This window comes from Teleopsis dalmanni, chromosome X (genome assembly GCF_002237135.1).
Source record: "Teleopsis dalmanni isolate 2A chromosome X, ASM223713v2, whole genome shotgun sequence".
In the NCBI taxonomy this organism is placed as follows: domain Eukaryota; kingdom Metazoa; phylum Arthropoda; class Insecta; order Diptera; family Diopsidae; genus Teleopsis; species Teleopsis dalmanni.
The window spans coordinates 98,470,955-98,483,903 of record NC_051848.1 but is presented as its reverse complement, the minus strand read 5'-3'; the positions used below and the strand labels follow the sequence as shown (position 1 = coordinate 98,483,903).

Below are 12,949 nucleotides of genomic sequence, written 5' to 3'. Positions count from 1 at the left end.
AAGTTAATGTTAATTTTATATTATTAACCTATCTATATATCACATAAACCAGTATAGAAATCACATTGTGTAAAACTAAAAATACCTACAATGGTTGGAATGTTTATCGGATTTTTGTGTATGGAAAAATTTTTGTTAATGTGGCATCCATATCAGATAGATTTTGTTTGATACCATTAAAAAGCCTTTGTGGCTTTATGTGTATTTGATCTTGTTCGCCGACATAGGACGTTGAGTGTATACGTTTATTCACGCTAAAAGTTTGTTAGTTCTCTTAGGTTTGCAGAAACTTCAAAATGGTATGTTATTTTTAGTAAAAATATATGTATACATAATAATTTATATTTTGTGCTAAAAAAATGTGTGGGAGCAATTTTTTAAATATTAAATATATTCCAAAAATCATATATTTTGGTATAAATGTGTAAAATTAATGTTGGTATATGTATGTACAACGAAACTTGCCGGAAAATACTATAGTATTGTTGGGATAATAAGGCAAGACAGATAGACATAACCCAGTAGAAAACGGATCGATCCGTCATCGAAGACGTCTTCAAGACATGGATACATACATGAAGACCGATCGATCCAAATGTATGACGGTCTTTGAAGACACTTTCATACAAATTAGCCAAATGTCTTCAATGAATTTTTGTGTACCTGTCTCGAAGACCGTCTCGAAGACCATGTCTTGCATAACGGACGCATTCGACAGAAAGTTGTGCGCTCTTAGTGCAGTGCTCATATTAATTTTCACCCTTTTTTATTTCTACTCTTTTATTGCCTGCTCTTTAAATTTTAAAATGATTCAATTTCTTCTTTAAATAAGTAGAAAGAAAATTTGTTGTATTTTGTACTTTTATTTATTTTATATAATAATTTCTTAAATTACATTCAAAATTAAAAGTTTTAAAAGTAAATTATAAATTTTATTATAAATTATTATAAATTTTATTAAGATATTAAAAATAAACTAGTAAAAACTAGTAAACATAATGAAAATTAATTTAAATAATTAACTTAATATAACTTAGCATATCTAAAATTAACTAAAACTAATATAAAATAATTTATAGCATTTCGCTATCATCAATTGTTGAAGTTTTATATGTTTTCAAAAGCGTTGAAGAGGATTTTGGTACAATTAAACCTTCTGATCTTAAGAGTTCTAAAATATCATTACCACAATGCCTGTTAATCCTGTGTTTTTTTAATATAACAGCTAATTTTTCACAAGTGTTTTTAGTTTTTTTATTTTCAACATCCTTTGTTTTGTTTCTTAAACAACTTTCACTGGAATTATTGTCTTTAATATTAATATCAATATATTTTCCAGGAACTAAGTCAATATTTCATTTGTTTTGATTTAATTTCTTTTTTTTAATATTTCATAGTTTAATGATTTTGTTTCTTTATTCATTTTGATTTTTTTAATATTTATTTCACAAATGTTTATTTACTACACTTCAAAATTATTGCGTCACTTCATTTATAAAACATAGCGTCATCTGAGGCAAAATTCAAATACGTTGCTATGAACACTAAAAATGAGAGAGAAAGCAAAGAAAGAGTATTTACATTCATGTTTTGAGCAATTGTTTTGCAAATTTGCTTGAAAATGCGGACGCGGTATCAAAGACCGTCTTGAAGACAATGTCTTCGAAGACCACTTTTTCTACTGGGATTGTTTTGCAAATTTGCTTGAAAATGCGGACGCGGTATCAAAGACCGTCTTGAAGACAATGTCTTCGAAGACCACTTTTTCTACTGGGTTTGATTGCACGTATATGTGTGCGTTGCGATTATTGAGTAAAGTTGCTATAAATACATGTGAAAAATAATACACATGTATTGTCTTGTGAATCAGCAATACTTCATTATTTTGCAAGTACTCCATACATTTTGTGCATATTTACAAGAAAAAAGACAGCTTATTATGATTTAAAAACATTTCAGATATAATAACAAGGCTGCTATCTTAAGGGCATTTTTTTGTTTTTTTGTAGCATCGCTTGCACCCTTGCGATAATAGTTTTATTTAAAAATGAGCATTCTAATGAATATTTTATTAGGCGCTTTATAAATAGACACGCCCACGTTAATTATGTAGCATTGTTTAAATTTTAGGCTTTTTTCTTTCTTTATTTCATATTTTTTAAAAAATGATTTGGAATTTTTTTTTACGTTTTATCAGCGTTAATATTTGCCACACCCTATTTATTCCAACTACCATATTTTACACAAGTAGAGTTTAATAAGAGTTATATTGAATGCAAACTCCCATACTCTATAGTTATTAATTGCATATTTTTTTTTATGCCTACAGTAGGCCCAAATTACAAAATGAAAATGTTAGTGTTTATTTTTGTTGTAATTTATATATATATATGTATAATATATACGCATTTGTATAAATTTTTTCGAACATAACCAAAAACAACTTATTCGATTCGAAATAAAATAATCAATTAATATTTACTCATTAATAAAAATAAAATAAGATAAATTATTAATATAAGTGATGTATTAAATCTTTAGGCTTCCGGTGTTACTGTGCTAGATGTATGCAAGACTACATACGAAGAAATTAAAAAGGGCAAGAAACATCGATATGTAATTTTTTATATTCGTGACGAAAAACAAATTGATGTAGAGACTGTAGGTGATCGTAACGCCGAATATGACCAATTTCTTGATGATATTCAAAAATGTGGACCCGGAGAGTGTCGGTAAGTAATCATATATAGGTCGTGTGCGAGTTCGAGTAAATTGAGGAAAATAGTAAATTATGTCGGTATGGCGCGAATGTTGGTATTTACCAAAATTTCGATTAGGATAAATTATGTTACCATTGTGAAAATGTTAAAAGATGTTTAATAAATAAATTTGAAAACTTTAAATCAAAAATAATAAATAAATGCAATAAATAAATATTTATATAAGGGCAGTGCAAAAAATCCCTAAGAAATTGCAATTTACTCGAACTCGCACATGCCCATAAACTTTTTTTTTAATTTCTATGGATTTAAGATGAAAACTAAACGTTACTAAAAATTCTTAACAATTTCTTATATTATTAATTTATATATTTATTATTAATTCACAGTTTTATGCTCATTAATATTAATAATACAAGTAATATAAGTTAATAAGTAATTAATGTCATTGTAGAAGTAAATAGTTTGTTTTTATGTTTGCTTTTTTTATAATATTTGTAAAAATTGTATTACATTTGAAAAATTTCTCTTACAAACATCCTTGTTAAATCGGCAGAACACTTGGGTGTATAACTTTTTTAAAACCAAATATTTTTTTTATCATTGTTTGCAACCGCTTCTAGAAGTAAAATATATAATATATAACTAAAAGCATTTAATATATAACTAAAAATATATAATATATAACTAAAAGTATTTAATATATAACTAAAAATATATAATGTATAACTGAAAATATATAATATATAACTAAAAATATATAATTCAACATAAAAACAATAATACATTTGATAAAATTTAACGAATTTTAACTTTACAAAAGTTTTTGTTGCAAAATATTATGGCCTTAGTAGAATCGAGTATAATACAGCAATAAGAAAATGCATCAATCCTATCACGGTGGGGTATAGGAATAGAAATTGGAAATTGTGATGAGAAAGATAAGTAGAGAGTACTAGAAAAGGGTATATAGTGATTTAAGTCTAAATTTTAATGAGCTCTGCCACTTTAGTGGCACAAAACTACAGTTAAATTGAGTTAAGATTATTGTTTGACTTTTTTGTTGTAACTCGTAAGGATCAATAAAACACAAAACAAGTAAGGAATTACGAGACGAATATATGTGCACATATGAGAGGGATTAGGGAGTCAGAATGGTTTGGGGTTGGATGGGTTTCACGAACGGCGGGGCTACGCCTCGGAGCCATTTATCGAATTCGACAATCAAGTGCTATTCAGATCACTTAAAAGGGACTACAGAAGTATTATATAATTATTAAAGTAGTAACTTTACTTTAATACTTAGTTTTTAAAATTGTAGTAAATGTTCACATATATATGTATAAAGAATAGCATTTAAGTTTCGATACGTTCAATGTATCTGCCTTTAATTTATCACAATTAATATAAAACAAATTCTAAGAAATAGTAATAAAATAAAATTGAAATTGATATCTCCGATATATACATAAGCTGTGATTAAAAACACATGCCGTCATTGTTTTCAATGTAATAATAAAATAATAAATTTTATATGTATATGTGATTAAAATATAACAGCTGTTTATTTTTTCGTATGTAATTTATTTATAGCTATGGTCTGTTCGATTTTGAGTACATGCATCAGTGTCAAGGCACATCGGAAAGCTCTAAAAAACAAAAATTATTCTTGATGTCATGGTGTCCTGATTCTGCTAAAGTAAGAGAAATGTTTTTTGTTTTTAAATATTGTATTATAAAATTTAATGTAATTTATTTTTTTTAAAGGTTAAAAAGAAGATGTTGTATTCCAGTTCTTTTTTTGCTTTGAAGAAGTCCCTAGTCGGTGTTCAAAAGTACATTCAAGCTACTGATCTTTCTGAAGCTTCACGAGAAGCTGTGGAGGAAAAATTGCGGGCTACTGATCGTCAATAAGCATTTTGATAAAACTTTATCTTATTTGTTTTTTTATCTTTATTTATACATAATAGTATTTTCAATTTTTCATAACAATACATTGAAGAATAAAACTACTAGTAAACATTCTATTATCAAAATATGAGATAAATGGGTTATTTTATTTAAACATTGTTAGTCTTATATGTATATATATATATATGTATTGCACATTATAAGTACTTCAGAATTTTTCTTAAAATGATGTCGGTGAACGTTTATATTCGAGTGATGAAAAGGATAACAATGTTAAGATTGAATTCATACAAATGAATTAGTAAAATGCAGTTAAAATAAAATAATTTTATTTATAGAATTGTCTGAGCCATAATTTAGATATTTGTATAACATTATACCATAATTCAATTAACGTTCATACGGAGTTTAAATGTCATACTCTAAAACGCTATGCTCAACATTATTTGCAAATAGGTAAAATCATAATTAGCAAGTTCCTCATTTTTTATTTTTTTGAACAACTAAGGGATTTTCTATTTTAGCTAATCTTTCATGTAAACTTTTTTCTTCCTATTTGTGAATAGGTATCGAAAATTTTATTTCTTGTACTTCGTCCATCTGTGACTTCTTTACATCTTATATGTTACTAACCTCAGCTATTCCTGTTCGTCTTTTTGTGTACAGTGCAATGAATTTATATTTTTAGCAACAAATATTTCTCTTAGTTTTCATTTAATGAATAGATAATGTAGGTAGATGAAGTGAAAGGGGTTATGGCCATCTCAATACGCTTAAAAGTATTTTAAATTCCACATTTTTTGTAATTGTGGGATGGTGGCTTTGTGTCGTATAACCAACTGAATGGATTAATGAATACATGCAATTGGGTCATTTATAAATTGGACATTGGGAGTGAAATGATTAATAAATTAATAACATAATAGCATAATAGGTATTCAAGTATTTCTTTCCCTGACACCAGCGAATATGATATACATAAGTTGGAATGGAATTAGTCAATAAGCATGTAGAAATCTTTATTCCTACACGCAATATATTTTAACTGGCTCTTGTTAATAGTAAAATAAATTTATATTTTGCACAGATAGAAAATCTAACGGATCGCATCGGATTTTTAGCCGGATCGCGCTTGATCTTTTTTTTCTCTTGTACTACTGCTGGCTGTCCATCACATACAAAATATAAAAGTAGAAAAGATCAAAATACTTAAATTAAAATTTTTACTTAAAATCATTTCTTAATTCGCTATAAGATGCGTGATGTTTACAGATTTTTATTTAAACTTTGCACGAAACATACCGTCATAGCAAAAGTTAGCCTAAAAAAGAAAGAAAACAAGAGACAGTTTCGGGTTCAGTGGTATCTGTAATCGATAACACAACAAATGTTAAATATAGAACAAACCACAGGGTATTTGGCAATTAATAATTAACTTCTACAACATACCACGCATTTTGAACTTATCATATGCATACGACAATAAATATATTATAATTATAATAAATTAAAATTATAATAAATAAAATGTAAACATACATATATATATTTATAATAAATGTTTAATATATATACTATATTTTACTATATTATATTAATATTATATTAATTATATTAATTATATTATAATTATAATAAATTAAAATTATAATAAATAAAATGTAAACATACATATATATATTTATAATAAATGTTTAATATATATACTATATTTTACTATACTATATCATATATACTATATGATTTATAAAAAAGTTGTTATAATCAGATATATTATATATAAACAAAATAATGGCGAAAACACTAATAATAGGCTTTTTCGGTTGCTCGTAAGTATGGCAAAAAATGCATGCTCGACTATATTCGCTAACCGAGAAATTGGGATCACTGTTGCAATCTGTCAAGTGTTATGTTTTGGTAAATAGCAATTCTTGCATATGTGCATATAACGCAAACAAACAACATTTTTTATAAAAATAACATAAATTGAAAATGAAAATGAATACAAAATTAAAAGGAATGGTAAAAATATTGAAAATTACAAAATAAAAAACTGAAATTTTCCTTTTTTTTCCAATTATCAAATTTATGAAATTTGAATTTTTATTTACATGTAATTTTTGACACAAGATTGCAATATTCGTTGGAATTTCCAACTAATTTTGGTAACACTTTTTTTTTAATGGCCGATGTGCTTGGCCAGTATATCTATACTGGGCGATGTAGAGAAAATAGTGTTGTTGTTTTGCGTACATTTTAGCCTATATAGACCAGTAAGTTGCTGTTTTTTGCCATGCTTCCGAGACACCGAAAAGGCCTATAAACGCATAAGACCGTGCTTTATTCGCTTATCTTTACATAGGTTTCTTGAGAATATTGTTTAGAAAATATAATTAAAAAAATTTAATATTATAGTCAAAAATACTATAACTCAACTTTATCATCTCTGTGATTAATAGGTTTCAAATAATAATTTATATTCTCAACCAAATTTTATTACTCCCGAACAATATATTTTATTTCATAGCAGTAAAATTTGTAGGAAATAACAACCACAACCACAGTGGTGCTCCCCCAAGTACTTATATTATTCTTAAAGTTTATTACCTAGTACAATCTTTGGGCATTTAATTTTGGCAACATCCAAGTTGGAATACTGTTCCTGTTAACTAAGATCAAAGCAAAGCTGAAAGCTTTTAGCCTAGTTTTGCTTGTTTTTCGAATTAAAGTTATTTAAGGGTGTGGATAAGCAGCTTAATCGGCAGCTATAAAAAAAATCCAAATAGTCTTATAATGGAAGGCTAAACGCCTGATTGATTAACAAATTGCAAACAAACAGTTCATTTCAATTTGTTTAGTGAAACCTTATATAAAGTGTTTACTATATAAAGCCGTAGTAAACAAAAACAGAAAACGTTTTGGTAAATATTATCATCTGTATAGAAAGTTCCAGAGACATTCTTTGAACATATACGAAAAGTGTTGAAATTTTGTATAGCGCTAGAAAATCGATTTATAAAAATTTAGAAAACTATTGCATATATTTTCCACCTGGTTTGAATAAAAGTTTATTAAGTATCCTAGAACAAGCAACACAGCCTTTTTTATAAATCGCTAATAATATAATTATTACACTTTCCGATTTTAAAGAAAGGCATAAGTACTGTTAAGAACTGTTAACAATTATTATAAGATAATATAATAATAAGTTAACATTATTACAGCCTCTATGAGTTTTTTCTTGCTAGTTATTTTTTGTTGCAAAATGAAAGTGAGCATATCTATATTTCGTTTTAAATTTAGAGTAAAAATAAATATTTCGTTTTAAAAGTAGTAAAAATACAAAATTGGCAATACTGGTGTGACACTGCATAACATTCATTTTCGGCATAGCCCGAAAGAGCGAACTTTGAAGTGCCCGAGACTCTGCATAATATGGCCCTTAGACATCATTGAGTAAAAGAAAAAATTGCAGACACCCAATTCAATCTAGCGAGCACCACAGTCCGAGAGGCTTACCAAGCGTAGGTTTATAGTCAAGAGTAATACAAGCCAAATGATGTTTACAGAACATAACATTCCGAATTTTTGAAACAAATGAAGAATTTATAATCACTAAATGAAAAATAATATATATTACCATTTGTTTTCGTAAAAAACGCAATCGTTCCTAGGCCATTGCAATGGCCATACTAAGGCCATACTAAGCCAGGTTTTAAGAGAAACCAAAAATTTTTCAAACTATAATTAAATAAATATAAATAAACAATATTAGCGTTAGACATCTAAAATCAGATTTTCTTTTTTTTTTTAGTATAAATTAATTTTACAATATGTAATAACTACATATTAGTTGGCTCTTGCCAAGTAACATACTTTATCACAAAATTTAAACTAAAAACTCTGTTATAAGAATATAAACATAAACTTAGATAGTATGATTTAACTTATCAAAAATATGTAAAGTAATATTTCAAAAATTTTTTGTTAATATTTAAATTTGCTGTTTAAATCAAAATTTTTAATTGAAAATTCTTAAAGTCAAAAAAAAAACTTGCACATGAAAATCAAGCTGAAAATGAATTTATAATAAAACAATATTCTAGATTAACGTTAAGAACTTCATTGGACTGTTCAAGTAAAACAATTTTTAAATAAGCCGCTGTTATGTTTACTTTCTTAATAATATTGTTTCATTTAAATCTTTATAGCTGCCAAGTTGAGATACCTACCTCTTCAAAATAGCAAAATTTACCATTTGGCATAATAAAGTTAATTGAATTAATCAACAATAAAAATAGTTGTGTAATCATGATTTCGAATATCTACGAAAAATTGGGAATTGTAAGTATATTAAATAAGATTACAAATACATAAATGTTTACAATATATTAAAATAATATATATAACTTATATTAATTAATTTTTTAAGCTTGATTATGAGTTATACCACATTCACACTGTCCCATTTAGGCGGTTTTGCTCATCAAAGCATAAATTTCCAACAAGGGAAATGATGGAAATTTGATATATGTGTCATATGTTTTATAAGTAAGATGTAAACATGCCTTGAGGAAGTAAATATTTATTAAAATCTGAGGTTTTAATAAATTGGTATTACGACCGATATTTAATTAGTTTTTTATATATATACCGGGCTTAGGTCGTTTATTTAACACATAGGTTTATAAAAATGTTTTTTTTAAAACAATTAAAAAATTTTTACACTTTTTTCCAACTGTGTTAAATGTTTAAATTTATTTAATTTTTATACAAAAATTATATTAATACAAATATTTCGGTCTACTTCAACAACTCCCGTTGACCAAAAGACAGCATTAGCAACCCATTGCTCTATGATGAACCATACTCCAAATTTTGAAGAAGTACAGATCATCAACAAAGACCCTAATTACAGACGTAGGCTAATGCTTGAAATGTTACATATTATTGAAGTTCCAGACAATCAGAGACTAAACTACAAAAAAGACACAGAGGGTCTTGCACAAATTTACAGGTCTCTGATTAACCATAAATAAAAAATTTAATATAAATTTATAGTTTTATATAAAAAAAGTTTTTAATTTATCTTCCATTGTTACCAATTTAATTTTCGTATATTTATTTTTGATTTAAATTTCAATTTTATTGTTTTTTTTTTTAAATTAATGTTTTGCTTTTGTTCAAATAAATTTAAATGTTAAAAATGTCAAACATTGAAAGAGACAACAATGTTTGTCATTTTTGGTTTTTGTTTTGATTGTATGTTTATATGTTTATTTACATATAATTAAATATGTAATCTTTTATATACACTGAAGATGGTCTACGAAGTAGACCGAAATATTTGTATTAATATAATTTTTGTATAAAAATTAAATAAATTTAAACATTTAACACAGTTGGAAAAAAGTGTAAAAATTTTTTAATTGTTTTATAAAAAAAACATTTTTATAAACCTATGTGTTAAATAAACGACCTAAGCCCGGTATATATATAAAAATCTGAGGTTTTATAATTTAAATATGTAGTTGATACATAAAATGTATATAAGTAATTAAATATATCAATTATATATTTTATTTTTTTGTGTGATATATTATTAAGTAAAGTTTATAAAAGTTCTATCAGCTGCATAAATGAACTCATTATAATGTGAACGTTCACTCATTAATTTAAACGAGCAAGTACTTTAATGAGACAGTGTGAATGTACTATTGCTTAAAAATTTCCACATTACTAATTTATTATTTATTTAATTATATATGTATATATAAATTTGATTTTTAACGTCCGTTTTGACGAAAGAAACTAAATTCCTAATATAAACTATTGTTTTCAATAGAGATGTGTCAGATGAAAATAGATGGTTTTTATATATAAAATGTATTGTTTACGCTTTATTTGGCAGTGTCTACTCTAATGTATTTCAAATATTATTCAAGCTTATCGAAGTTTCAACCATTATAAAGATCGAGTATACTTGTAATCGAACATTTATCATAAGCACAGCGAGTCCGTTGAACATATTTAAACACTAATGTTGCTCGAATATTTCCTATTATATAGATCCAGTGTATTAAACAAAATAGTTATGAAGTAAAACATGAAGTAGAGAACCGTAAGCATGTGAGTTTAAACTTGATTCAGGACAGCTTTTATAAAATCTGATTAATCAGTTAAATCAAATTTATCTGGCAGCTCTATTTGCAGTACACATGCACTTTCATAAATACACATTCCGTTTACGCGAGCCTTAAAAGTTGTTTTAAGGCTCTTAATATCGATTTGAAATTCAGTACCTAAACAGCTGAATTGTCAACTGTTAACTGTCAATAGGTATATGAATTTTATGACAAATAACACTGTTGACAAAAAAAAACTTAAAACATCGAGAAAAAAGGGAAATAAAAAGACAAAATTGGATAAAAGAAGAGAAAAGTATTTAATTAAAGTATTTGCAGATAATTAATAGTAAACTTGTTGGACGACAAGAAATATACACTATTTACACCATATTTATGAAATAGTTCGCCAAGAAATATAAATCGAAAGTTTTGTCATTTTTTTTAAAGAGTTGTAATCGTATTTCTCGTAATTTTGTAAATTTTATACGGGATATTCCTAAAATCTTCATTGTTGTTGTATTATATTTTTCCGCTATTTTGATTATAATATTTTTCTTTTGCTATAAAAGTAAAATAATTTGAAGTGTTACTCTAAAATTTTTTAGAATGTTTAAAATCAACACCGCTGAACAGCTGACTGATTGACAGCTATCTTAAAAGTGCTTTTAATTCTTGTGGGTAAATGCTTTAAAAACTAATTTTAAAATCAGTTTTAAAAGTGATTTCAAGATTTGCGTAAACGTAGTAACACTTTCAGAATTAATTCTTTTTTATGAGAAGTAAATTAATTTTTAACTAATTAATTGAATACTTATAAAAAAGTTTGAAATGATTGCATCAATTAAACTTTTAAGTTGATTTTTAAGTAACATTTTATATAAAATTAAATCAGAAATAAATTTTAATTAGGGAATATATTTCAAGATATGTAAAATAAAAATTAATATTAAATGAGTTTTGAGAAGTTAATGTTAATTTTATATTATTAACCTATCTATATATCACATAAACCAGTATAGAAATCACATTGTGTAAAACTAAAAATACCTACAATGGTTGGAATGTTTATCGGATTTTTGTGTATGGAAAAATTTTTGTTAATGTGGCATCCATATCAGATAGATTTTGTTTGATACCATTAAAAAGCCTTTGTGGCTTTATGTGTATTTGATCTTGTTCGCCGACATAGGACGTTGAGTGTATACGTTTATTCACGCTAAAAGTTTGTTAGTTCTCTTAGGTTTGCAGAAACTTCAAAATGGTATGTTATTTTTAGTAAAAATATATGTATACATAATAATTTATATTTTGTGCTAAAAAAATGTGTGGGAGCAATTTTTTAAATATTAAATATATTCCAAAAATCATATATTTTGGTATAAATGTGTAAAATTAATGTTGGTATATGTATGTACAACGAAACTTGCCGGAAAATACTATAGTATTGTTGGGATAATAAGGCAAGACAGATAGACATAAAAGGCAATAATTTTGCATTATTCATAGTCTTGCGAATGTATTGACATATGTGTGTGTTCAATAGTTGTGTATATCAATGGTAATATGCAATCAAAAATGAATCATAATTTTTATTAAAATTAAATTTAATGCAAATATCATAAATTTGACGATAAAGATTGCGTAAGTCGCTAGAAAATTGTATTTTCATATTTTAGAAAATAGATATATATATATATATATGTATAGAAATAAATGAAGTGGATTCAGTTAAGTTTTTTTTTTTCTACATATATTTCTTTGTATGGGGTAGTTTTATGTACGAATATACATGTTCAAAAAAAGTAAGTAGGAGGGGGTCACAGTATACAGGCAGACAAAGTAATATTTTATAAATTTTAATTTTCCAATAATTATACTGTTTTTTTAAAGAAATAAATAATAGTGTTTTTCCATAATTTTTTCTAAAAATATTAAACTTCAAATGGTTTGGTTTAAAAATAAAAAGTATAAATGTAAGCATCTTCACACATGCGGCATTTTTCTTTTTATTTTTTAATTCGATGTACACATGTGTAACGAATCTATTTATTAAAATAGAGTAATATATGTTGCAAAGCTAATTATTTATAATTTATAAACAATTTGTGGAATAAGGTGATATATTTAATATTTAATAAATACATTTATCTTTATCCATTGAAATACATACGCGTTTATTCAAGAAAAAAT

General features: G+C 25.8%; 1 protein-coding gene across 1 annotated transcript; it reads left to right on the top strand.

Moving 5' to 3' along the window:
- Positions 1 to 180: 180 nt before the first annotated feature.
- Positions 181 to 4,767, top strand: LOC119687343 (cofilin/actin-depolymerizing factor homolog). The gene is made up of 4 exons (XM_038101630.1): positions 181 to 299; positions 2,542 to 2,732; positions 4,314 to 4,419; positions 4,488 to 4,767. Exons 1-4 carry the CDS (start codon positions 297 to 299, stop codon positions 4,632 to 4,634), a joined length of 447 nt encoding a protein of 148 aa, XP_037957558.1. The 5' UTR covers positions 181 to 296; the 3' UTR covers positions 4,635 to 4,767.
- Positions 4,768 to 12,949: the final 8,182 nt, after the last annotated feature.

Excerpts from the sequence above, each read along its gene's own strand:
- LOC119687343 (XM_038101630.1), top strand. Across the intron at positions 2,733-4,313 it reads TGTGGACCCGGAGAGTGTCG|CTATGGTCTGTTCGATTTTG; the intron begins GTAAGTAATCAT and ends ATTTATTTATAG. Across the intron at positions 4,420-4,487 it reads GGTGTCCTGATTCTGCTAAA|GTTAAAAAGAAGATGTTGTA; the intron begins GTAAGAGAAATG and ends TTTTTTTTAAAG.